The sequence below is a fragment of the Protomyctophum bolini genome (assembly GCF_963924005.1).
Source record: "Protomyctophum bolini genome assembly, chromosome: 1".
Lineage (NCBI taxonomy): Eukaryota > Metazoa > Chordata > Actinopteri > Myctophiformes > Myctophidae > Protomyctophum > Protomyctophum bolini.
The window spans coordinates 32,710,589-32,738,091 of NC_137862.1; the positions used below are offsets into that span (position 1 = coordinate 32,710,589).

Consider the following 27,503-nt stretch of genomic DNA (forward strand, 5'->3'; position numbering starts at 1 on the left):
ACATAGTGAAAGTGTGTTAATACTGTAAGGGCCGATTCATACTCCTATTTTAGAGCCGAATAAAAGTCGGTTCGGTGCTGTAGAGCCTACAATTTGACGTCATCTGAGGTTCGGGGGGGCGGGTACCGTCCTAAAGTCGGCTCTTCGGTGTGTGTTGTGCCTTGGAGTGTCTTGGAGCCAAGCACAATAAGCAGCAGCAGGGTGCTACTAAGACAGGGGTCAAAGGTCCTACTCAGACAGACACACCTAGCTGTGCATTGGAGACGGTGTGCCACCGCTCAAAAAAACAACAACAGAGGCAAAAAAATACCCACATACATATCTTTAAATAGCCACTTATAGGTTTAAAGTGCTCATGTAAAGAAGCCTTCAAGGACCCAAATGTAAACAACCCAATAGGCTTTCTTGGATTCATCCTCTTAGCAGACCTTAATTGTATTCCCTGTCAATCAAAAAGTAGTGGCTTATTTGGGGCTTGTTTTCATAGACCTGGTTGCTTGTTTCTCACAAAACGTGGCAACACTGCGCGCGCACGTGAGTGTCCGTCCACAGCGCACTGATTCTGAGCAGAGAGTTAAGAGTTTTCACCGAGCAGAGGGAACATTAACTGCTTTAAATGATTTATTTTGTTTTAAACCTGCTCAGCTCACAGTGTTGAAGAAAATGCTTAACTACTTTCAACAGTGTTGAGTTTGGATAACCTTGCCGTGGGACAGTGGGACTAACAGAGGAGAGGCACGGAGGACACAATTTATTCTTTGGGAGAACCCACACACAGGGAATTAAAGAGAGACTTTGCAGAGTGTGTGCGGCGCGTGCGCGCGTGTGTGTGTGCGCCTTTTGCATGCGCTGATACATAAACCCATCCTGGAGGAGATTCGAGATTGGAGCGTTTAGTTGTTGGACTCTAAATCAACTTCAACACTGAAGTCTTTAAGGTAAAGTATGGTGTGTGTTTTAAGATCCTCCAAATCTGTTCGTGGACTCGCTGCCCCACGCCACGCCAAAGACCATTTGGAACTAGAACTCTTAACATAATTTAATCACTACTTCCATGCATTAAATAGAAGAGTCAGACTCATTCCTTAACCTAATATATACCATTCATAGGAGAAGAATCATCTTGTTTTTGCCAAGCTTTCTTTTCTTGTTTTATTTTTGGCTTTAGGGACAGCTGGATGTTGTTGTTGACGGTTGGGGAACAGGCGTGTGTGTGTGCGTGTGTGTGTGTGTGCGTGTGTGTGTGTGTGTGTGTGTGTGTGTGTGAGAGAGAGAGAGACTCCTAAAAAGTTGAGTCTGCTCTGAGTGTGTGTGTGTGTGTGTGTGTGTGTGTGTGTGTGTGTGTGTGTGTGTGTGTGAGACATCAGACATGTCATTCCAACACAGTGGAACTACAACAGTGCTCTTCATAATATGAGTCTTTAAGTATTCCAACCCCATCTGATATAAGCACCTTCTGTAGATTACTAGAGCTGGCAGTGTTCAAGATACATTGTCATTATTCAATACATTATATGCTATACAGTTGCATTTGTCCTGGTGGAAATTGTTCTTTTTATCCAATGATGACATTACAGTAGGCTACACATCCACAATCTGGTATAGCATAAACTGCAGCTGTATTCACTCACCCAAACACCCATTCATTAAGCATCAAGAGATGATGGGAGGTGGTGTGCTGCTGCTGGCAAAAGTGCCTGTCTTCTAGCTCTGTGCTGGGGTGAAGGTTTTCATGTATTATTTAGTGAAGGTCAGCCAGAAGTGCTTATAATGCAGTGAAGGCAATACAGATTTATTTTGCAAAGCAGCCAAAAGGTCTGGCAGGGGGTACAGAAAGAAGATGCTGAATCATGGGGCCTGCCTCAGAGCAGCACTCACTGTAATGCACTGACAAACACACACACACACACACACACACACACACACACACACACACACACACACACACACACACACAAACAACAACACAGTGACGTACTATGGGCTTGTATATCTGCTATTTTTGAATAGCCAAAGTATAAAATAATGGTTTGAGTGGTTAAAATCTAAAATGACACAGATGCATTCCCGGCCTTAACGACTTAAAAGTGTGGCTTATGCAGACAGTACTTGTTTAAATGTAATCCGTTTTTTTATCTCACTTATAGATGTATGCAGTTGGATTCAATATCATATTACTGATTATATCCCTTTTGACTTTTAACATCGCTGAAGTAAAAAAACAACAACACTTTTTTATTGGAGTTGTTTTGGCATTGACTTGAGAGCTGGCCTTGCCCTCAGATCTGCACAGGTGATGAGAGTGGAGTGGCCAGGCCGGGCCGTCTGGTAGGAATGTGAAGGTTGAAGAGATACAGCTGCTGCCAGGGTAGCCTCGGTCCCAGGCTTACTGATCTGCAAAGAGAAAAGCGAGAGAGAGACCCTGGGGTAGCATGAGAGAGAGACACTGGGGTAGCATGAGAGAGAGACCCTGGGGTAGCATGAGAGAGAGAGACACTGGGGTAGCATGAGAGAGAGACCCTGGGGTAGCATGAGAGAGAGAGACCCTGGGGTAGCATGAGAGAGAGACCCTGGGGTAGCATGAGAGAGAGACCCTGGGGAAGCATGAGAGAGAGACCCTGGGGTAGCATGAGAGAGAGACCCTGGGGTAGCATGAGAGAGAGACCCTGAGGTAGCATGAGAGAGAGACACTGGGGTAGCATGAGAGAGAGACACTGGGGTAGCATGAGAAAGAGAGAGACTCTGGGGTAGCATGAGAGAGAGACACTGGGGTAGCATGAGAGAGAGACCCTGGGGTACAATATGAGAGAGAAACACTTGGGTAGAATGAGAGAGAGACACTGGGGTACAACATGAGAGAGAGACACTGGGGACTGGGTAGCATGAGAGAGAGAGACCCTGGGGTAGCATGAGAGAGAGACCCTGGGGTAGCATGTGAGAGAGACCCTGGGGTAGCATGAGAGAGAGACGGACCAGGCCAGCACTAGCAGCAACTGGTCTTTCTCCCTGGACATCCGACACCACACCGGTCCCCTGGTCTGCTATTTGTGAATGACAGGCCCTCGTTTGTATCACATCAGCAGGCTTTATTTGGATAAACGGAGGCCTCTCTTTATAAAGGAAGGAAGAGAGTATGTTGTGTTATTTCCTTTATCAATCTCTGGTTGATAAAGTCTTAGTTTTAAGGAATTGGAGGTTTGCTGTGTTGGATCCGATCAAGAGTGTGATCTTTCCTTCCTTCCATCCATTAACTTTTGTTTTTCCTCAATGCTGACGGTGTTTGTCTGAAGACTGTCCTAGTGGGCACCAACGTTATAGGATACACAGTGTCTGATTGGCTCCCGCCTCCCGAGCCTATGTTTAGGCAGTGTTGCAAAAATGAGAACTATCAAGTATATGGCAATCACAGTGACAACTGGCCAATCACATGCAAACTGTCTTAAGGCCTATCCTTACTCCAGTTTTAGGCGTTAAGGTGACCACCTAAACGGTGGCTAGTAAAAACAGAGAAGTGTTGGGGTTACGGGTGAGTCGCTTGACTCGCTTACCACCACGGCATGACGTTATGTTGTAGTTTCGGTGCCTATAACCTAAAACTGGAGTATTAATAGGCCTTAAGATGTCAGACTGGCTGATGCACTACTGATGCAGAAAAAAGCAACATCACTCTGGCAGTCTGCACTTGTGAAATGCACAGTCATGAAATATGAATCAGGAGTAAAAATAACCCATGCTTTATACATAACCTGCAATCCTCTTTGCCATTGAAATAGACTGCAGTGTGACTGTGACTGTACAGTACACCCCGGGAGCTTCTGGCCTGCATGGCAGGCTGCCTTTTATTTTAGAAGTTAGCAACATAGTCCCAGCAGCTATTAAAAGAGAATTGGGACACAAAAAGCACGTGTATCTGAATGTAACTGCCTTCTGTTACATTTGGGCTAGGAGTCAGTGCTTACATAATGTCATTATAATAGCTATAGCTTTTTTGTGGCTGTTTATGAACTGCATAATTTTTCATGCAACATGAACATGAATTTACAGCAGGGTGTAATGGTGCCATGTTGACTTGTGGTGGACATGTTTGTCAAAATTAAATTTTTGCCACAGGCCAAAATTAGTGGACAATTATATCTGCTATCTCTGAATGACCATAACAACAGGTCTGTCGCTCTGCACTTTCAGAGTTATGGGGGTCCTTGAAAATAAAAAAGTTTGAGAACCACTCTAGTGGACTCATAATGTGCCATACATAGTGTTGTACGGTTGTAGTAAATCAGTGTCATTCATATTCTGAAGAAAACCTGGAGACTGAGTCATTTAGTAGTTTAGTAGTCATGATCAAACAAAATAAGAATAATGTGGTGTAGCTTATTCGGTCACCCACAATGCCGGTTCGCTGTGGACGAAACAGAAATACATACGATTAAAACGTTTTGCGGATGGACGGGCTTCGGGGCCTGAGCCCAGCATCAATCCCTGTACTGAGGTGCCTCTCCCCCTAAACAAGTGAATAGCCGTGTGGCCTGGGGAGGGCTGTAGTGGACACATGTCACATGCTGCACACTCTACCGGATAGGACCACGGATAGGATGACCTGAGAAGTATTGTGCCCCCATGGTCTCATGCATGATGAGATTGTATGGCGTAAGTGATTGGCATGCAACATGAAGTCATTAAAGAGGAACCTGCTTGTGTTGCACTGAACAAAGCTCCCCTTTCTTTGGCAGGCCATTATTTGTAGGGAGGCTTTGGCCTCAAAGGCTCAGTTTCCCCGCGTTTTGCATTTCCCCTCATTAACTCTGCTGCGGTGCTAACCATGACTGAAGGGAGAGATGCAGAGAAGGATTGTTTTGTCCTTTTGCAATTTTGCAATTTGCGAACATAACCAGATTGTTTAGTTTGGTTTTCTGAATTTCACTCTTACAAGTTAATTTACTTTTGCAATAAATCTTGTATGCTCCGACATTTTGTTCAGAAAGAAGAAGGTTGGAGCCTTGTGTTTGAATCACTTTCTGTTGACAAAACCCCCGTGGTGACTTACGTGCTCGAACAATCACAGGAAACTTTGAAGGGCATGCCGTGAAAGTACCGTAGCTCCTAGGGGGAAAAAACACATCCTGCATAGAAACAGTTTTCAAATCAATTTTATTCTGTTCCATATCTCTACAGTATTTGTCTGTTGTGCTGTGCAATGACCTCGCTGGATACTAGTGTATATACTGTATGTGTATTAGGAGATCTATAGAAAAGAAACCAAACGCATAATATCCCATACCAGTGGTTCTCAGGTCAACCCTGTAAATAACCTTTTGTCATCCACGGCACCACCTGAGTTACTTTTATAGCACCTTTTTGTCATATTAACGCTACGTAAATATGTAAATCCCCCACAGATACAGTATGTGTATGTCACGGGGAAAACTGAAGAGAATATTGTTTACATTTAAGATAGAGTGAACATAAGTTTTATGCTTGGTGTTTAAAGACCTAGTGAAATGAAAAATACAGGCATTGTATTTTGAAGTTTCACTCTGAAAAGGAAAGCTGATCAGAACGTTGCATCCCTCCAGGCTATGGATGCAGCTCCGTCTCATGCACGAATCGCGAACACATGTATGCAGAGTGGTTTGTTTACATGTCACAGAGACGGGCAGCAAAGCTCATGGCTTATTTCTAACCTATAATGTTTTCAGATACATATTTTAGCGTGCTGATTAACTTTAAAACGAGTTGATGATACTGTCTGGATGTCATCTTGAATGAGACTAAAAACGGAGTAGTTCTGTAATCAAAAACACCTGTGTTTGAACGGACGCGCAGCAAAGGGAATAATACACGTGAATTAAATCAAGCTTAATTTGTATTCAATATTCATGTGAGCCTCGACACGTCATCACGCATCACGTTTTCGTTCAAAGGAAGTAATTCAAATTGGATTTATGGACTTTCACAAAATTGGAAATCTTCCCATTTTTTTGGCATCCATTGTTAGGTATGCCCATATGATGACCACGGATATGGTCTAAAAGTGTGAAAAACATATTTTTCATTACACTAGGTCTTTAACCACTTAAACCCCCAGCATTCTTATTCTGGGGGGAACATTCACCAAAAAATTGTCGATCTACAAGCTCTATTTTGGTGAAGTTTTGTAGGCTGAAATAGAACGCACCAAGTACAGTTTAACTCAGGTCCATTTTACTAAGTATAGAGGGGTCTAAGTGGTTAAACTGAAGTGATATCGATAAATTCTAAATATGAAAGTATATTTTAAAGTTATTTTTGGGGCTTTTTGCCTTTATTTGATAAAACACAGGAAACGGGTAGAGAGATGGGGGGGGGAAAGACACAAGACACGCAGCAAAGGTTGTCAGGATCGGGACTCGAACCTGCGACACGCTGTCAGGATTACCAGCCTAGGTGCCTGGACTGTTATGCCTTAGGCCGGCCCAGGCCATTTAAAGGGTGCCTTGATGCAAGTCACAATAGAAACCAAACACATGATATCCTTTTCATGGCTCTTTGCAAAAATTGAGATGATTTGATTGCTTACAAACGGTAAATTATCCTTTTTACAAATTAATTGTCCTTGATGTTGATACCGGCAGTTCATCCCAGACCACTGATCAGATGTGTCACCACTAGTGCAGCGGCAGTGACGTGTTTTTGAATCTCACAGCATGAGGGATGATGGCACAGCCACAGCCCTTACTGGTTTCAACTGACTGTTAATCTCCATTTGGATGTTTTCCTGATAGTTTCTACAGAGATGTGACGTGCATTACGCAGCCTTGCTTCAAACCCACCCGACTTTATAGAAGATAAGGTAGATTATGTCAGTCAATTCTAAGAACATTTATTTCCTCTTGGGAATCATGAGATAGGGCTATCGATTTGTGCATTGACAGGGGTGCACATAACCTTCTTGGGCTAGTTCTCAGAGGAGCAGCTGGAGGTGTTGCTTGGTACGCAATGCTGGTGGACTCTGCTTAGGCACTTACCCTAGCCCCTTAGATAGAACTTTATGTAGACTTCGATAGCATTTTATCCATTTTATACAGACTTGCATTTTATGTAGTCATAGCACTTTATAGTATACAGTATATGTAGTATAGTATGTATAGTTTATATGTATAGTTTAATTATATAGATATTCCACTGTTACGCTCTTAGCTTACGCATGCTTCATGATAACTACTTTTTATGTATTTAAGAGCGTCTGCTAAATGCCTAAATTGTAAATTGTTAGTCAGCATGATACAGATAAAACTAGAAAAAGTGCCCCTTGGGGCTCTTTTTCTCCATTAGGCCAGGTCAGGTTTTTGTGGCCTCCTGTTTGCGCTATAATAGGTCAATGTGAATAGTGTGTCATTTCTTCTTATGCCTTTGATGGCAATTGGATGATTTGAGGCATTTTGTTCCAAAAAATGGTTTTGCAAAAATCTACCTGTTGGTGGCGCTATAACAGGCCAATGTGAAAAGGGTGGGATTTATTCCTCAGCCTAGTAGGAAAGTGCGAAAAATTTCACGTACGTTGGCTTAGGGTAAATTGTACGCTGCTTTCATGATTTGAGGCTTTTTGTTCAAAACGGGCCAGTCCTGCAAACTTTGTAAGCCAATGTTAAGCCAATTAGAATGGAATATGAAATATCGGACAGATCCGTCTTGAGCACATGACTATAGACATACTAAGGATTTTTGGACAGAATCTGGAGGAAAAAATGTGTCGGCCTCTTGGTGGCGCTATAAAAGGTTTTTCCTTGGCCTCTAGGCATTCAATGTTTCACGCAGATCAGTGCAATTATAGGTAAAAGTGTGAAAGTCTGCCTCATGGTGGCGCTATATCAGGCTGTTCTGGAAAATGTGTGGCAGAGGTGTGTGTGCAAAGTTTGGCATCGACCGGGTTAACGGTGCCGGAGATTAGCTGTTATTGGACACACGCACACACACACACACACACACACACACGGAGGGCAAAACTTATACTCTCTCCCCATTCCTTCGAGACAATGAACTACTCTCCTAATGCTGCAGAGGTTCCATGTGACGCCTGGTGCAATGTATACGTTGTTCTACCCTTGATGTCGGCGCGCTCTCTGTGTCTCATCAGCTATTGCTATACATGTAGCAACATAACTATTTAAAAAAAAATCATCAGAATTTGAAGGTTTTCAGAAACCTTAGGTCAGGCCCTAGAAGGCGTTCCCAGATTCGGCCTCAGGCATCAATGGGTTAACATACTTCCAAAGTCTGTAGTACATTGTTTAAGTCACAGAATCACAGATGCATGGTTTTCATATTGTAAATATATGAACTTTGGCTGCACGGCATATCATAACTTGGTAGCCAATTGTTTGCAACCGAAACAACTGAAACTTCAATATAAGACACACTTGTAATGATTAGTCAACACTAGTTGACTACTAGGAAGTAGTAGATATACATTTGAAGTACATGACACCAGAGCTAGTAAATGTTGTACTGGGTACTGGCGGCAGTATGCAAGAGCGCTTAATTTCGTTTGATCTGCCGCGCAACATTTATTTTGACCAGGCATGCGCATTCGTGCAACAGTTATGTGCAACCCTATGTATTGATTGTGTCACAATTTGGCAGGTACACAGACAACATATACTGTATACATAACAAGTAACGTGAACATACTCAATCGCCATTGGTGGCACATTTTAACATTTTCACTGAACATTCCAGTATGCTTGCTTGTAGAAAGAAAACTCCGGATTTGTGATGATGGCTTCTCTGCTCAGGATATTGACTGTGTGGTGGTACATTAGAAACAGGAGTTCTGGTGTGCGTATGTGTGTGCGTGTGTGCGGTGAAACAGCTGTGACAATAGTTACTGTGGCCCCCTGTGTCCATGCTGGTCCACAGGACAGGGTCTATGGCTAATCCCTAGGTATGTGCTCTTGTGTAATAGGACAATACTAGCCATTTACACAGTCGAGTGCTACCATTAAAGCCTGATTTATGCTCCGACGCACGGCGACCTGTCATGCACCTACATGTAAAAGGCTACGTCGACACACTGTGTGAGCTTGTAGGTCTGCTATTTTAGTATGAATTCAGTCTGTGATACCATGCCTGCATGAACGTCAACTACATAAACTACTAAGGCCATTACTGCCCCAACTTCAAGTTTCTTTTGCAAACAAAAAATAAATAAATGCTATGGTTTAATGCTATGGAACATGGTATGTCATTTTATTATGGATTGTACGCTAGTGAAAAAGTGGGGTGGAGAAAGTTTCGGAACAGATTTGCCTAGGTGGTAATTTTATAAATTCTCACGGCACAAAGACCGGCGTAGATAACTTTCAGTTTTACAGTAGTCTGTGTAGTGTCTGAGAACGAGGCAGGATGGGAGGAGAGGTGGAGATAGTTGAGGGTAACTGACAGTGAACAGGCGGCATGTGATAAGGCTGGCTGTTCCTCAATGCAGGAGATAAGCTCAACATGAGAGATTCTCAAAGAGATTGACAATTAAACCCACTTAACAAAGAGGGACTTTAAAAGACAAGACGTTCACAGGCAAGGCAACCCATAATAACAATAATAATAATAATAATAATAATAAACATTAAAATAGCAGAGAACAAAACAACAACAAAAATAGCAAATCAGGCAAAATTGTGAGAACATGCATAATAAAACAGGGATTTAAAACGTCAACTAAATGGGAGTTTATTCCAGCTGCCGGGCCGTAGAAGCAGAAAGCTGCTTCACCATATTTTTATAAGCCATTGTAGGCACTTGGAGCAGGTCAGTACTAGAAGAACCTGAGGGGGCGTTTTGGGACATATCTAGGCACTTTAGGCAGGCAGTCATATAGCTAGAAGGTGCCAGACCATTGAGAGCTTTATAAACAGGTCAAATATGTTTTAAATCAATCCTAAAAACAACCGGGAGCCAATGTAGTGAGGATAAAACTGGAGTAATTATCTTAGTTTTAGTTAAAACTCTGGCTGCCACATTTTGAACAAGTTATAGTCTGTAAGTTGTTTTCTTTGGCAGGCCAGAAACAAAGTGCATTGCAGTAGGCTAATCAAGTCGAAACAAAAGCGTGGATGCTTTTTCATCATCCAGCGAGAATTTAGAAGTGGGCTCTGATTGGCACAATGTTTCTAACATGGATAGATGGATAATATAATTTCCAGCTATTATACAATTGCTGATCTTCAAGCTCACAATGTGTCGCGATGCGACACATTGTGAGCTTGTAGATCTGCTATTTTAAATGATGTTTAAACATCATTTGAAATGGGGCATTCTGCATAATGACTACTTTCACTTTTGGTACTTTCTTAAGTAAAACATTTGATTTGAAAGTCGAAACATTCAACCTTTTCCACCACTGTAATGTGCATGAGGTCAGGAGAAGGGAGGAGGGCTGCTGCAGTTCAGGTGAGCCCGCTGCAGTGAAAGAAAGCTCTCGCAATGTTCCCCACCTCTCTGAGTTGTAGATCTGTGCTGCAGATTGTGAATCTGGCCCGGTGAATGAATGAATGCATAACAAGGGTTCAGAAGGAAAGTTGTACTGTTTGGACCCTCTCTCTCTCTCTCTCTCTCTCTCTCTCTCTCTCTCTCTCTCTCTCTCTCTCTCTCTCTCTCTCTCTCTCAGCTGACAGAATACCATATTGTTTGTTCTCAGAAAATGTACTAAGGGTTTGTTTCCCACTATGAGCACACATTGTCCTAGTCCGGTCGCAGTCCATCAGTATTTGGACATTGATATGCACCCAGATATGCTGTAGCCTAGGTTACCATAATTATTCATGCACGGCATGCGCACGTGTAGGCTATAGGCTACACCCTGCGTGACATGTGCACGTGTAGGCTATACGCTACGCCCTGCGTGACATGTGCACGTGTAGGCTATACGCTACACCCTGACATGTAGGCTATACGCAATGCCGGGTGTGACATGCGCACGTGTAGGCTATAGGCTACACCCTGCGTGACATGTGCACGTGTAGGCTATAGGCTACACCCTGCGTGACATGTGCACGTGTAGGCTATACGCTACACCCTGACATGTAGGCTATACGCTACACCCTGACATGTAGGCTATACGCAATGCTGGGTGTGACATGCGCACGTGTAGGGGTGCATGTGTTTGGTCCAACGTACTAACAGTTCGACAAGCATTAGTCCGACAGCCTACCCAATCCCTAAGCCTAACCTCACAGGAAGCCGCGGCTTAGTTTTAACCTGCTGTAACTGGCCACGCAAGTCGGGAGCCACGGATGAGTTGTAACCGGCCACGCAAGTCGGGAGCGACGGTGTTGTAGGACTAATGCCTGTCGGACTATTAGTATCTATATTGTCTAACCAACGTATGCATCCCACGTGTAGGCTATAGAGCGTACAAAGTTTGGGAACCACTGTGGCTATGCAGCTGATCTGAATTTAGTAAATGCTGTTGCAAATGCATACAGTTTTGTTTGACCATGCTTTAGCCAAATATGATGGTTTATTAAAATTCTTAGTGGAATCACATGATCTCAAACTTTGGAAATGGAATAAAGCATTTTAGGCACAAACCCCTTTACCCCTAACCTCAGAAGATCTCCCCGGCCGGCAGGCGCGGCGCTTCTCTCTCGCCAACATCTCGAGTCATCTCAGTGAAGCCTGCAACCATAGCTCTTCTTGATCGCAGTGGTGGAAAAAGTGCACACATTTTTGTTTAGGTAAACGTATCAATACTGCAATGTAGAAAATAGAAATACTCTGTTACAATAACAAAGTAAAGGTCCAGAATTCAAAATGTACTTGAGTAAAAGTCCAAAGGTAGGCGTAAATACCTTTGGATGTACTTAAAGTACCAAACATAAAAGTAAAAAGTATGTCCAGTTTCTTCTTTCTTTATAAGATATATGTTTTGGGGCTTTTTCTGCCTTTATTGGATAGTGTACACTGTACACTACAGTATGGTGACAGTAAATGGGGAGAGAGATTGGGGGTGACATGCACGCGGCAAAGGTCGTCGGGATCGGGAGTCAAACCCTCTGCAATGTCCCGTTTTCAAATACAAATCTTTTGAAATGAGCTTGTAGCCACCACTGCAGCCTTCTTTCCCGTCTCTCCGTGCATTGCGGCTCTCTGACGGTTGCACCAGCAAGGCTCACATTTCAAAAGCCTGCTGTCTGTCTCCTCTTCTGCAGGCAGACAGCGATCAGCCCCCATCCTCCTACTCACACAGGCTGGAGGATCTCTCCTTCAAAAACGCTGCTCTGTAATTATGGATAATGCTTTTTTGTCCTCCCTAATGCGTTAAGCAGATGTGCTTGCTGCTAAACATTGTGCTGTACATTCAGTTGGAAGCGATGCCTCTTGAGTCACTGCAAGAACACATTTCTGAACACCTTGAACCACTTGATTATTAATTGAATACCCCAGGACCTGAATGGAAACAAGACTGCAAGGACTTTCTTCTGTGATATCCTTTTAGACTAAGGCCTCTTTTAGACGGCGACCATCTCCATATAACACGTCAAAGTCCCGTTGCGTTCTAATTTTTTTGGACCATTTACATGAGAACGCACACTTGAATGAAAACGCTACAAAGTGCATGCATATATATGCCAGGTCGCTAGGTGGCGCGTGTCCTTGTGGGGTCCGTGTGACGCAGCGCATATACAAACCATAGACATAAGTCAAGCATGCGTAGAACTACTTCCGTTCTTCTTCTACACAGAAAGTAAACAAACGTCGTGTCCTCATCACACCCCCAGCAAACCGGACTATCCGACATGGTTGTTGTTGTTCGTTTCCCCTAGCAACTGACGCATGCCTATGACACCATGTAAAAACGTAGGACACGGGTGAGCCGACCAGAGCTGACGTAAGCCATGATGTCACAATTTTTGCATATCCACCGTTTTGCCTGTTTATATGGAGACCATGGGAAACGGCGTTCTAAAAGATTTCCACTCTGGGAGGTGGTTTCACTTCGTTGCGTTTTCACCTCCTGTGGACACGGTTCTCGTCTAAATTACAGCAGCAAATGATACTTTATTTTGCCGTTTTTTATGAACACGATCCTCGTGTAAAGAGCACCTAAGTGTTTGGCTGTATCTTTGATAATGATGCAGAGAGTTCACTCATGTTAGTAGAGCAACAGTGGCTGAGGGGTAGAGTGGCTGGTAGAGAGGCCGGATGGTAACTGTGACATTCCCAGTTTGATCCAGGGCTCTCCCAGAGTTAGTGTCGAAGTGTCCTTGAGCAAGACTTTGAACCCCTAACTGCTCCCGAAGAGCAGAAGAGCCTTACATGGTTTCACCCTCCATCGGTGTATGAATGAATGTGTGTGTGAATGTAATGCACAATCTATGTAAAGCGCTTTGGATAAAAGCGCTATATAAATGCACCATTTACCATTGTGATGATGCAGAGAGTTGACTCATGTTAGAAGTACAATGCCTTCGAGGAAGGATTTCTTCTGCGTCATGACATGCAGCACTTCATAACCTAATCCTTTGATAGAATTCGACAGAGTTAATTGACCATGAGGATTGTCGAGCAGATCTTCATACCCTCAGGTTGCAAAATATGAATTCGTTTCTGTTGATATGCAACACTTGGGTATACGTTTGTAAACAGCTCTGTATCCAGTTAATATATCACTGACTTACATCACTGGACATGTAAGTGACGGTAGTGACCACAGACCTTTGAAGGCTGTGGGACCTGTGTGTGTGTGTGTGTGTGTGTGTGTGTGTGTGTGTGTGTGTGTGTGTGTGTGTGTGTGTGTGTGTGTGTGTGTGTGTGTGTGTGTGTGTGTGTGTGTGTGTGTGTGTGTGTGTGTGTGTGTGTGTGTGTGTGTGTGTGTGTGTGTGTGTGTGTGTGTGTGTGTGTGTGTGTGTGTGTGTGTGTGTGTGTGTGTGTGTTCTAAATTGCAGTATTGATACTTTTACTTAAGTAAAATATTTGAGTACTTTTTCCATCACTGCCTTTTGGCTCTGTGACCACTACCTCCACTGCCAGTTCTCAGGCACAACAACAATGCCACCCATTCCATGTTCATACCTTTTTACAGAGCAGAGTGTGTATGTGACGATGACAACTTGAGAGAATATATCACTTTCCATTACGACAGATTGAAAATAACTTTATACTTGATGTTAAACCACTTGAACAGCATCCTTATACTGGGGGGACATTCATTCGACAAAGATAGCTGATCTACAAACAAGCTTGTGATATTGTAGCTCAGCTATTTTTGGCGAAGAGATTACTTACTACTTACATTAGATTGAAAAAGAATGCACAAGTACAGTGCGAGTAATAATATGTATAGAGTCGAAGTGATAGGGGCACCCTTGGACTTACGTCACGGCACCCACTTCGAGAAACCCTGTTATAGAGAACAGCGGGGTGGAATAAAAGCACAGAATTCCCACCTAAGTCCTTAAACTGTGTAAAAGAGGCTGGTGTGGTGTGTGGTTGGTCACGACTCACAAGTGACTCTTAAATTATGTGTAACATGTGTCACACTTTTTAGTAGTAATACTATTTCATTAGTAATTCAGAAACTGCTGGGCTCCCAATTTCTGTTCAGATTTATATTATATTGTCATATTTTGTCAAATTATTACAAAACATACATTAATCACTTCAGTATATACATTTCAGGCATTTGAAAGTAGTAGATACAAGCTCACAATGTGTCGCACCGCAGCACATTGTGAGCTTGTAGATCTGCTATTTTCAGAAGATTTTTAGGACATTTGAAAACTTGTGAAATGGCACATTCTGCATAATGATTACTTTCTACTTTTGATACCAATACTTTTGCACGTTTGTAATTTTACAGTGCAGTATTGATACTTTTACTTAAACACTTGAGTACTTTTCCCACCACCTGCTATTTCTCATGTCATGGCCATGCTCAACCTGTCAGTATGACGTTTACTGTGCTCTTGAGTAAAATAGAACGTTGTAACAATGATGGTGTTGTTATGGAGAAGCACTTCCTGTTCGGTCCGCCCGGGGTCATTGTGGCGGGAGTGGACACAGGAAGTGGACTTCTCCATCTCCATGGAGAGCACAGAGGTGTGGTCAGTGCGTTTCCATTTCAACCTGTAGCATCATGTATTAATGAAGGCTATACATGTGTGTGACTGTGACATCATACCCGGAAGTTATGCGGGAACGCCTACTACTGAGTGGCAAAAAACTAACTTCTGGCCTTGACAGCCCATACATCCAAACAGAAAAGTCCTATCTGATTGTAATAAACAACGTTAAACTCAACAACATTGCAGCTGTACGGAAAGCTTGAATTATCGTCTTTCTTTCTGCAATGCAAAGTTTTTGTTTCCTAAAAATCCACCATAGACATTTATTGCTTAATGAGAGAGAGAGAGAGAGAGAGAGAGAGAGAGAGATTTTAGTTTTAGTCGACTAAATATAAGACTTAGTCCACCAAATCTACAGTCGACAAAACATTTATTTTGGCGGTGCCTTGATGGTGTCGGTCGTAATGAAGAATCCAGATTTGTCTGTTTAGCCACAGTTGGGGTTAATTAGGTTGCATCATCTTCTACCAGAATAACATGGGCTACTTTGATTTGAGTTGCTTTGGGCAGCCTGTGATATGAGCACTCTCCTATAGAAAGATCTTCTCAAAGGTGGTTACATCTCGGGAGGCCCATCATCGCTGCAGTGCATATATAGGGTGTATGTATATTTACTCAGCAAATAGAGCAACAGTCTGTCAAACTGTCAGTTCTGGGAAGGGAAATGAAGCTAAACTGCCCGGTGGAATGGATAGAAAGGAGGGAGGGAGGGAGGGAGGGAGGGGGGGCAAGTGATGGGACATCAAAAGCACTAGATAGCATGTGGAGCCATTATCGATAAGGAATGCCAACAGTGAGGAGAATGTGAAAGACGCTAACAGATACAGAGCAGAAAATAGGGCTAGAGTGATATCGTCCCCCACTACGTACATATGGCCTGTGGCTGAAGTTTGACAGGTTACTGACTGACTTTGGGCATGCCCTGCAATCTCATACTGCCATTTCTCACTCTCTTTTCCTGTCATATCGCCCCCTCTCTCTCTTTTCCGGTCATATCGCCCCCTCTCTCTTTTCCGGTCATATCGCCCCCTCTCTCTCTTTTCCGGTCATATCACCCTCTCACTCTTTTCCCTATCATATTACCCATCACCCTCGCTCTCTTTTCCTGTCATATTACCCTCTCACTCTCTCTTTTCCTGTCATATCGCCCTCTCTCTCTTTTCCTGTCATATCATTCTCTCTTTTCCCGTCATATCACACTCTCACCCTCTTTCCTGTCATATCGCCCTCTCTCTCTTTTCCTGTCATATCGCCCTCCTCTCTCTTAACTTACACACAGCTCAGATTTCAGAAAATCAGCAGCAGCCCCTCTCCCCCTCTCTCTCTCTCCTCCTCCTCTCCCTCTCACGTTGTGAGCGTAGTCATCATAGCTTACCGGTACTTTTTATTCAGCTTTCATCAGTGAAAAAAGGCAGTTGACAAATGTGTTTTCAACACTGCAGTGCGCTAGAGACTTTTACTTGTACTTGGACTACATGGAGTTGTAGTTCTCTGGTTGCATTTCATCATGGCTGATCTGCAATTCACAGACTCCAAAGCCAAAACCTTACAGAGATGATGACTCTGCACTCTCAGCATTCTGCGCTCCTTTTTCCTTTTACCCAAATTAGTGGTATGACTCACCTGGTCGTTCAGGAATGAGAGAACTGGGGTAAAGCTAATGCCATATCCTGATCTTACCGCACATGGCACATGCCAATAATGTTGACATTTTACGGCGTAGTTACTTACCAGTTTTGCGGCCGGGCTACACTGGGGACAGAATTTGCGCAGAATTGCTCGGGAGTCTACAATGGTACGCTGCCACTATAATCGGTGGAACCAACCACCGCTCCGCTCGTGAGTCATTTTTTTTACGCAAGAGCTCTATTTTTCCACACGGGTTACGCAGCCCTTCGCCTCGCCTTCAGAGGGAAAAACTGTAAATACGGAACTCCCCATGGGACGCGTAGCCAGACAACTATTTCACAATCTCTGAATGCTATATAGAGTCTGGAACTATAGCCCCCATGAGCTGAGTAAAGCCCATCACACACCGTCTGCGACCGTCTGCGGCGCGACGCGTTGCCGCGCGGCGCCGCCTGGAAAATAGACCTGTGTTCTATCGGCGCGCCAGGCGACGCGGCGCGACGGACGGAGCGGCGGACGGAGCCGGTGTGCGACAGGTTCATTGAAAATAATGGAGCCGGCTGTGTCCGCCGCACGGCGGACGCAGCCGGTGTGTGGTGGGCTTAAGGAAGCTTCCATTTCCGTTCACGGAAATATATTTTAAAATATCTTTAAGTTTTATTTTTGTATTTTCTTTTCTGCTAAGCAACAAGCTATATATGCTTAGATGATTTCTATTTATATTAGAATAAATTTGCGCGACTGTAAAGACGAAACGGAAGTGGAGAGGAGGCTCCACTTCCACTTTATATTTTACTCATGATGGCTCTTCCGTTGGTCCAGACTGTATGATGAAGCATTTGGAAATTGCGAGAGTCAACAGTCTGGTAGTGGTAACGTGAGACTACATGGGACAGGACAAATTGTTGGTGCAGCCACCTAGCTGCTTCTGTTCGCCTCCACCCGTGGTACAGTTACGTTACGTCCCCAGTGTAGCACGGTCCCTAGTCGACGAAATCAACACTGACACATTCAAAAGTAAGCATGAGCCTCTAGCATTAGTCAGCGCAAACACACTCAGACATGATGTGACAACTTTTATAGCCTGCAGTCCAGGTAGAATTATGTTGGTGGAACGATTGACCTCCTGTTTCTAGTGCCACTGCCAGTGGGCAAGCTGAAAGCTCCCATCCTGATAGCAGACAGAACAAGTCCTGCACTGTCTCTTAACAGGCTAGCAGAGAAACCTTTTGCAAAGTCAAGTCATCCCATGTTACCCTGTAAACTAGGCACAAGGGACATACACGCACGCACCGTGACGAGTTATTTCATAGTTGTGTGTGTGTGTTTGTGTGTGTGTGTGTGTGTGTGTGTGTGTGTGTGTGTGTGTGTGTGTGTGTGTGTGTGTGTGTGTGTGTGTGTGTGTGTGTGTGTGTGTGTGTGTGTGTGTGTGTGTGCGCGCGCGCGCAAGTTTTTGCTTGTATGGCTATGGCATGTCCACATCAATCAATTGACCCCACCCACACACACGCACTAACTACCTCAAGGGTTGTCTTTCCTACCACACACACACACACACACACACACACACACACACACACACACATTCTCTCCTGGATTATCTTTCCCTGGGCCCTGACCTCACCGAGGCCAGTACTACCAGGCAGTGGTGTAAAGTATACTAAGTACATTTAGTACTGTACTTAAGTACAATTTAGAGGTATTTGTACTTTACTGAAGTATTTCCAATTTGCAGTACATTTACTTCTATTCCACTGCATCTCAGAGGCAAATATTGTACTTTTACTCCACTACATTTATTTGAAAACTTTAGTTACTTTGTAGAATTTGATTATTTTTACGAAACATACAGTAAACACTTCTAGTTCGTTCTGTCTGTCTGTCTGTCTGTCTGTCTGTCTGTCTGTCTGTCTGTCTGTCTCTGTCTCTGTCTCTGTCTCTGTCTCTGTCTCTGTCTGTCTCTCTCTCTCTCTCTCTCTCCACCCAGTTCTTCCTGCCATCAATTATTGTGGGGGGGTGTGTGTGTGGGGGGGGTGTCTGCTTAGGGAGTTGTAGTGTGGAAATATATTGGGCTGGACAGAACCATACTCTAACAACATATCTCTCTCTCACACACACACACACACACACACACACACACTCACACTTATGCAATTTGTAGCAGTGTTTTATTTTTCGACCTTTTGTATTTTGCTCACAGTTAACTTTGCTGTGTGTGCGTGCGTGCGTGTGTGTGTGCATATTTTAAAGTGCAATTTCCGTTCCCTGCTACAGCAGTGTGGGTGACGGGGTCTGTTCTGGAGGTGGTGCAGCCTTATTAAAACTAAGGGAAATGAATTTCTGTGTAGTAGTACTATAGTCACTGGCTAATAGTGTTCATTTTGACTACCTTTTTTCACTGATGAAAACTAAATAAAAACTAAGCTATGATAACAAACTATGACTGAATAATATATATATAGACAATTTAGTCAACAAATAAAAACTAGACTAAAATGTTAGGTAGGGACTATGTTTGGTTGCACGCAGGTGTCATGTTCTGAAAATAGCCTTGAGGTTTATATATATATATATATATATATATATATATATATACACAACCTGAAGTTTGTCACATGTGAACAACACACAAATGGTGTTGAGCCGAGAGTGGAAGTTCCCCACACTGCGACGCCAAGAAACACACCAAAACCTAAAACACTCCCTCAGTGGCAAAGCAGACCAAATCTATGTCCTAGCGACATTCTGATCTGTCAGTGCTGTTAGCCTACAGTTGATCACAGTGACACACAACCTTAAGAAAAAGGTGACTTCACAACCTATTAAGCTAAACAAAGCACTTCTCCAACAATGGCAGCCATTGAGTTACCTCAATGGCTTGCATTCAGAATGAATAATGTCCTTTGACGCCCCCGAGGCCACATCTCGACTTGAAATGGATTGATAACCACATGCAAATGAAAAGGGTTAATTGAAAGGCTCTATATATGAGCAGTGACAGCACATTTTGATTTAGTTTTAGTCATAGTCTTTTAACAAAACATAGTTTTAGACATACTGTATTTTAGTCCAACAATGCACAGGCCAAGCATATATGACAAATAACTGAAATATGCAAATAAATTACTGACAGTCTGACATTCATTATGTTTATACTTAAAAAAGGTAAAACAAATCACTGTTGTGTGAAGTGTGTGAAGTGTGTGTGTGTGTGTGTGTGTGTGTGTGTGTGTGTGTGTGTGTGTGTGTGTCCAATGCCACCCCAATCAGTTGACTGCTCAGTGTGAATATCCCAGCTGCAGGGGTCAGTGGGTCGTGCTCATGGGTCTGTACTCAGACAAGGGTCACAAAGTGACACGTTGCAAGCTTGTAGATCAGCTATTTCAGCATATAAATGTATAAAATATGTTCATGGTTTAACGTTCTGTTCATTTATTGTCATTGTTATTTTATTTTTTACAAATGCAGAGATAAATTGAGAAATACAAACAGAGTAACAAATACAGTAATAGTATATCAGATCGGGAATCCAACGGGAATGTGAAGGAGGGTATGTTTTTTTCCTGTGCATAAGAATAAGACACACAAAAGCGACAAGGTCAGATTGACATTTAGGCAGGGGGATGGTTTCAGGAAGGACGCCAAATAAGGAAATAACGGGATGGATCTATGGGCAAATGTAACACATCCGAAATAGTATCAAATTTAGCTGACCAAAAAGACTGTAAGGAAGGACAGGTCCAAAACATATGAAGAAGATTAGATGGAGCCTGGTGGCATCTATCGCACATTGGATCGACATCATCATAAATCCTGGCTAAGTTAACCTTCTCTCTCTAGGTCGTCCTCAGACGAGCCTTCCATCATCACTTCCAGTCATCCCGGTTCTCCATACATCCGGCCAGCTCGTTGGTGCTTTGCGCTCCTGCATCTTTCTTGAGTACATCCACATGTTAGTATGGGACGTCTTCCGGTGCCCAGTTTGCTGGCTGGCATCTCCTGGTGTCTTTGGCAGTGTCCTACAAGTCTCATTCTCCTGGCTGCTATTTTGTCGCTCACCCTGAATATTCCAGCATACAGGTTCTCGTTGGTAACATGTGTACTCTTGTTGATGTTGAGCACTACACGTAACATCCTGGTGTAGCACCCGTCTAGAGCCTTCTGCAGAGTTCACTGCCATATAAGAGAACAGATTCTACCGTCGCGGAGAAGAAGCTGAGTTTGATTTGTTGGGGGAGGTTGGAGTTCCATACACTGGCCATGCCATTCAGGGCCCTCCATGCAAGTGCCTTCCTCACTTTTAGATCTTGCTCTGTTGCTCTCATTTCACACAAATGATTGCTGTTGACGATTTAATTTAACGAGTTTTCAACATTGAACATTGGAGCCTTTTAGGCCATATTTGACAAATAATTAAAATATATAAAGAAATTGTAGTATGATACTGTTATATTTAATAATTGTATACTTAAAAAAATAGCAGAAATTGTAAGCGTGTTGATCTATTTTTGGAAAATGGAAACGATTATGACAATTATGCAAACATAATTGATTGGGTTTTATCTAATAATTGTGACAGGCCTAGTTATGATTTATATAGGCACAGATATGTATTATCTTTAGTACTACTTACATCTATACCGTAAATGTCGGCTATATGTCAACTAATAAGACTGGGGTTGGCTCTGCCCACTTTTTTTCCATCTACACCAAATCCCATTGACAAAAATAGCTGATCTACAAGCCGACAAGGTGGCACATTGTGATGTGTTGTAAGCTTTTAGTTCTGATATCTTCACAGAATAGAGATGCTGGGGTTCATGTGGTTAAGATCTGAAGTGCAGAAGAAATGTATCAGTGATGTCTGAACTGAACAGTGGTGGAAGAAGTACTCAATTGTTTTACTTAAGTGAAAGTATCAATACTGCAATGTAGAAATACAGTAGTAAAAGTCCGGAATTCAAAAGGTACTTAACTTGAGTAAAATGATTGGCATCAAAACTTTTGGTTTACTTAAAGTACCAAAAGTAGAAAGTACTCACTATGAGGAATGTCCCATTTCAAATGTATTAAAATATTTTGAAAATAGCAGATCTACAAGCTCACAATGCGTTGCATTGTGAGCTTGTAGATTGGCTATTTTCAAATGGCCAAAATGTATTGTATAGGGATGAAGTGTTTAATGTAGGCTAGGTCTTGTAATAATAATCAAAGTCACTAGTAACTAAAGTGTTCAAATAAATGTAGTGGAGTAAAAGTACAATATTTGCCTCTGAGATGTAGTGGAGTAGAAGTATTGGAATTGGAAATAAAGTACAAAAAAACTACAAGTACCTCAAAATTTTACTTAATTATGTATTTAGTTATTTTCCACCACTGGAACTGAAGTGGGACAGAACTGAAAGCAGCAGCACCGTATTCCCTCAAATAAGTCCAGCCTGTTTCTCTCTGTGTTTTGCTGCAAGTTGCATAAAGTCAGATCTAAGTCCAGATAAATGTGGTGTTGTTAATCTTAACCTTGGTGACCCCAGATTCCATCTGATCGTGGGTGGTCCAACGTCCAGTGTGACCACCTGTTTGGAAAAAACTGCTCACAACGCAAATGACAATTACTGTGTTCTTTTGACCCTCACATTCTGTAGCTTGTCTGGACAAAGGAGTAGGTGTGCAACAGTTACGGCGAAGCTCCACTGCAGCCCATCTGACGGCAACGCAGGGAATGTTCCCTTTTTAACAGTTTTATTGCCGGGATTAAACAATGGGGTTTCAGGTTTCACTGCCAGGTTCTAAGTTACCTTTGAACAGTCACTGCTCTGACCGCCGAGTTGCTTGTCATGAAAATCCACTTTAAAACGGTGTAATCGCTTGACAGACCACGGTGTTGGTCAGATCTCCATGTTCGGAGGTCATTTCTGATTTGCCGGTGATCGCGATTGGAATATTGGCGTATTTAATATTATATATTGGCGTAGTTCATCAAACTAATCAGTTTATTTGATCATAAAATAAATACTGATTTGATGAAAAAAAAAGCTGTAATATTGAACTTTTTTAACACAATGTTAATATGGTCTATGAAGTCTTGCAGTGGGAGTACAGAAGATTAGGGGCTTCTGTGTCTTTAAAACAACCCACCTCAATACAGGTTATATGACATTCTTTCTCCCTGGCATTTCTACGTGATGTAACCATGTCAGAGCTTTATAGGTTTACACACACACACACACACACACACACACACGCACGCACGCACTCACGCACAAGTGTGTGTACAAGGTTTTATGAGACCAGATCAACATATGGAATGTCAGAACACGAAGGACGGGTGGGGAATGTCCGAACAGGTCAGCTCCATATATGGAGATGAAAGGATTTGAGGTTTGAGGTCAGATGTAGAGTTGCTGGCCGGCTCCATATACAGTATGCAGATCTAGGTGATGATCCAGTCTTTTCCATGTATGGTTAATTATCCAGGGTTAGATGAGGTCAGTGTCTTTGACCAAAAATGCACAAGACCTAAGGGACATATGTCCATATATGGAGATCCCTGATGATGTTGAGGTCGCGCTGCTGCGGCAGATCGGCACGTGCACGCATCCGCCTGGGTGGCGGCAGACTGCTGGACGAGTGCTGTCGCTTTGGCATGGGATCAACTTTGACCAAAAAATGCACAATGAAAAACGGGTATGGCCAGTGTTCATGACCATATACGTATAGCATGTCTTGAGTGTAGAGGGTTTGATAATGTCTGTCTTGTCTGTCGAGGGTGGTCAAGGAGCAGTGGAGGTGTAATGTGATTGTTTTCCTAGGAGGATCCATTAGTTGATTGTCCCCAGCCAGACACCATCTGATGGTCGGCCAGTAGTGCTGCCCAACACTGTCACAACCCTAAATCTCCTCCTATCCTTTAAGCAGTGAGCTGACCATCTGTTCTGGGCATCTCTCTCTGTCTCTGTGTCTCTGTGTCTCTCTCTCTCTCTCTCTCTCTCTCTCTCTCTCTCTCTCTCTCTCTCTCTTGCAATTATTTGAGATATTCACAACATTTACAAAAAAGCAGAAATAGCTGATCTACAAGCTTACCACGTGTCACAATGTTTCTGCTATTTCAAATAAAGAATTACAGTGTGAAATTGTCAGTAAATGTCAGTAATGTCTTTGTATACATTATTTAAGTTACTTGGCATATCTGCCCTGCCCTGTGCAATTTTGTATTACGAAGCGTTAAAGGCAATCTGAAATTTCACTTAGATTCATATCAAAGTTCCAATGTTCAATGCCAAAAACACAATTCAATCGTTAATCGCAATTATTTGTGACAATTTATCACCAACTTAAATTTGGAATTGTGACAGCCGTATTCTCTCTCTCTCTCTCTCTCTCTCTCTCTCTCTCTCTCTCTCTCTCTCTCTCTCTCTCTCTCTGGGTTTGTGTTTCACATGTGTGTGTCTGTGTTTTGAAAGTGGCACATAGCTGTTGTAACACATGTTTACTACATGCAGGTTGCTATGGCAACACAAGGTTGAAGAGGACTGACAGGAAATGACCAAGCAATGTTATGGTGCAGCATTCTATCAGGTCCCAGCTGGAGGTGCGCTGCCTTTATGCGTCCCTGTTCCATTTCCTGTTTTATTTTATACCCGCTGTGTGCCGTTTTTAAAGCCCTGGCAACACAACTAAGAGGTTCCTGGTATATCTGACAGAGAGGGGACTGTGTTGTTTGGCAGCTAATGCATTGTGGATGTTCTTTGTAAGCCAGGTTTCAATTTCTAATGCACAACTAAAACAGGAAGAAGATGTGGGAACTTATAATACAATAAAATAAATATATACATACATATAAGACCGTATTAGTGTCAGTATTGGCAGTTATGCACAGTTACGGTATTATACTAAAATCTTGCGCGCACACACACACACACACACACACACAGACACACACTATCTAATCCACACTAACTAACACTAGTCCACACTAACCCCATGGCCCTCCGCTGTGTATTAAAGAGGGAACTTGTGAATGGTGTGATTGTGTATTCAGTAAGAGGATGGCAGCTGTGCGTGTGTGCGTGCGTACGACTTTGTGACATGTGTGTTTTTATGTTAATCCAACAGATCCAGAGGATTTATCCTTTCCCGGTCATGAGTGTGCATGTTTGGCATTCGGTACTTTTGTAGATTACATACTTTAGCACATTGGGAGTTAGTTTGTGTCAGGATCTGACTAAATGATCTGGTGAGATTCATTTTTGCCATGATGCGCTTAAATTGGCGAGCGTTAGATGGAGGGTCGAATCACTGCTGCTTTTCTTTTTACATTGCCAGGTTTTTATTTGTTTATTTTTCATTAGAGTGAGGGGTGGTCAGGAGATGTCTATGAACTGTTTTTATAGGTTTGAAGACCATTGTCTGTGATGGAATCAACTACATGCTCTGGTAGGCAGCAGTGTGGTGAAAGGTCGTGTGTGTGTGTGTGTGTGTGTGTGTGTGTGTGTGTGTGTGTGTGTGTGTGTGTGCGTGTGTGTGTGTGTGTGTGTGTGTGTGTGTGTGTGTGGTAGAGGGAGCATGTCCTGGAGGTCCATGGGGCAGAGGGGGGAGTATGTTAGAGGGAGCATGTCCTGGAGGTCCATGGGGCAGAGGGGGGAGTGTGATTTTGTACAGGACTGTAATACTGTATCGACAGCAACCTGTCTGTCTTCTGTGGTTAAGGCTGGTGATGTAGAGTTGTGTCCTGGTCATCTCCAATTATTTTGAGGGCCTTCCTCTGAATATTGTCAAGTAGATCAAGATGTGTAGGTGGAGCACTCGTCCAGCTGAGTGAGACCTACTCCATGACACTGCGGACCTGTAGCTTAATGTAGCCTGCAGTTGTTCGGCGCTCTGTGATTGCTGTGTGGACAGAATCATTCATATCTGTGTGTTTATTGATCCTGTTATGATCTTATGTGTCTCCTTCTTCACAGTGGTGATGCCTTGAAGCTGCTTCCCCTCCACAGCCCCAGTGAAGGACCTTGAAGCTCCAGGCCCAGTGAAGGACGTGCTTAATGGGAACCCCTCTGCTCCGCCATGACTGCTCGTGATGGCGAGGGTGGCGGAGGCATCGGCGGCATGGGCACTCTTGGCCGCCGGCAGCGCTTCGAGAACTCTGAGTTCACCGTCCGCATCTACCCGGGCGACCTGGCCGAGGGGACCATCTACTGCCCGGTCAGCGCCCGCAAGACCACCACGGCCGCCGACGCCATCGAGCGGGTCCTGGAGCGGCTGGAGCTGGACCGGGCCAAGTGCTACGTGCTGGCCGAGGTGAAGGAATTTGGCGGCGAGGAGTGGATCCTCAACCCCAGCGACTGCCCCGTCCAGAGGATGATGCTGTGGCCGCGCGTGGCTCTGGAGCAGCGCTCCTTCTGCGCCGGCGGGTACGGATGGCTCCCATTTATACAATGTTCCATTTAATCCTTAATAGGATAGAAATGGAATATTAATTTATATATGTATATATATGTTTGTGTGCTTTTTTTATTATTATTTATTATTTATTTATTTTTAAATAAAAAAATGTATCTGTTGCTGGCAAAGGCTATATTGTCGTCCAAACCCTGCCCATAGTAAATGTCGCATGAATGGTTCTAGGTTGCTAAGCAACGGATACAACCGGACATGAACCGGAAGTGAGGATTTCGCCTGCCATCAGCCTTTAGGAAAATCTCAGATTATTTTCCCAGATTGCGTTGTTGGTCAAAACAAGCTTCATTCAATGGCCCATATACGGTAACTAAAGAACCCATGATCGCGTTTACAGTCAGAACTCGGAATGTATTTTCCGGGTGAAAGAAAAGTTTGATCGTCCGCCAGTGCAGCCACTCTACACAGCGTTTGTTTGCTTCCAGTTCACATATTGGGAACATAATGTGTTTTTTTTCTAAATCTGATAACGTGGAGGCGGATGGCAGGCAAAATGTACGACTTCATTTCCGGTTGTATCTGTCGCTTAGCAACCTAGAACCATTCATACGTTGGCGAAGAGCGCGATCTATCTTAAACCACTGACAAGACCACGTGGCGGAGATCTCCTAACCTGACGCTGCCAGATGAGGGCGGTATTCATTGGACGGTCCCATCCAATCATCTACCAAGCATCTTGAAAAAAAGGAACAGCCCCGTCATCGAATTTGCTTCCGCGATCCCAGATCCCAATAAGCTGTGAAACAAATTTGTGTAGCAAGCTTTTTGGATCTGGCAGCGTCAGGTTAGAGATCTCCCTCATCGGCGGTGAAGCGTTGGATTAGACTTGGCGTAGATCTCTGTCAACGGCAGGGAATACGTCCAGAGAAATAAGTAATCCATTTTCATTTTGGTCTCTTTTCCACACCATCCCATAGCGGGGGGGAGGACTACCGCTTCCTGCTTCGCCTCAAGAACCTGGACGGCTCCATCCACTACGGCGGCAGCCTCCAGATGTGGCTGCAGGTGACGGAGGAGAGGCGGGACATGGTGGAGCGAGGCCTGCTGCCGCAGCCCGAGCCGCGCGGAGGTCACCACCCCGACCTGTGCCGCCTGCCCGAGCTGACGGAGCGCTCTCTGCTGGACAACCTGCGCTCACGCTTCCGCCAGGTAGGGATCACAGAACCATAGTCTCTGTTATTGTTTATCGTGATGACAAAAAACACTCACAATGATCGTATCGTGGAGATGTAGGGGCTGCTGTCAGCCTTTAAAGGCCTTTCAGACGTGAAGCGAGGAATGCAGGCGTTGTTGCCTGGATCAACGACAGGTCTCCTC

General features: G+C 43.6%; 1 protein-coding gene across 6 annotated transcripts in view; it reads left to right on the forward strand.

Annotated features, from left to right (window-relative positions):
• Positions 1 to 557: 557 nt before the first annotated feature.
• Positions 558 to 27,503, forward strand: part of myo9aa (myosin IXAa) — a 133,835-nt gene continuing 106,889 nt past the window's right edge. For all 6 annotated transcript variants that reach the window (XM_080771918.1, XM_080771920.1, XM_080771923.1 and 3 more), the window contains exons 1-3: positions 558 to 938; positions 25,691 to 26,140; positions 27,104 to 27,335. In XM_080771918.1, coding sequence (XP_080628044.1) covers positions 25,794 to 26,140; positions 27,104 to 27,335 — 579 coding nt within the window. In that variant the 5' untranslated portion in view covers positions 558 to 938; positions 25,691 to 25,793. The remainder of the gene's footprint in view (positions 939 to 25,690; positions 26,141 to 27,103; positions 27,336 to 27,503) is intronic.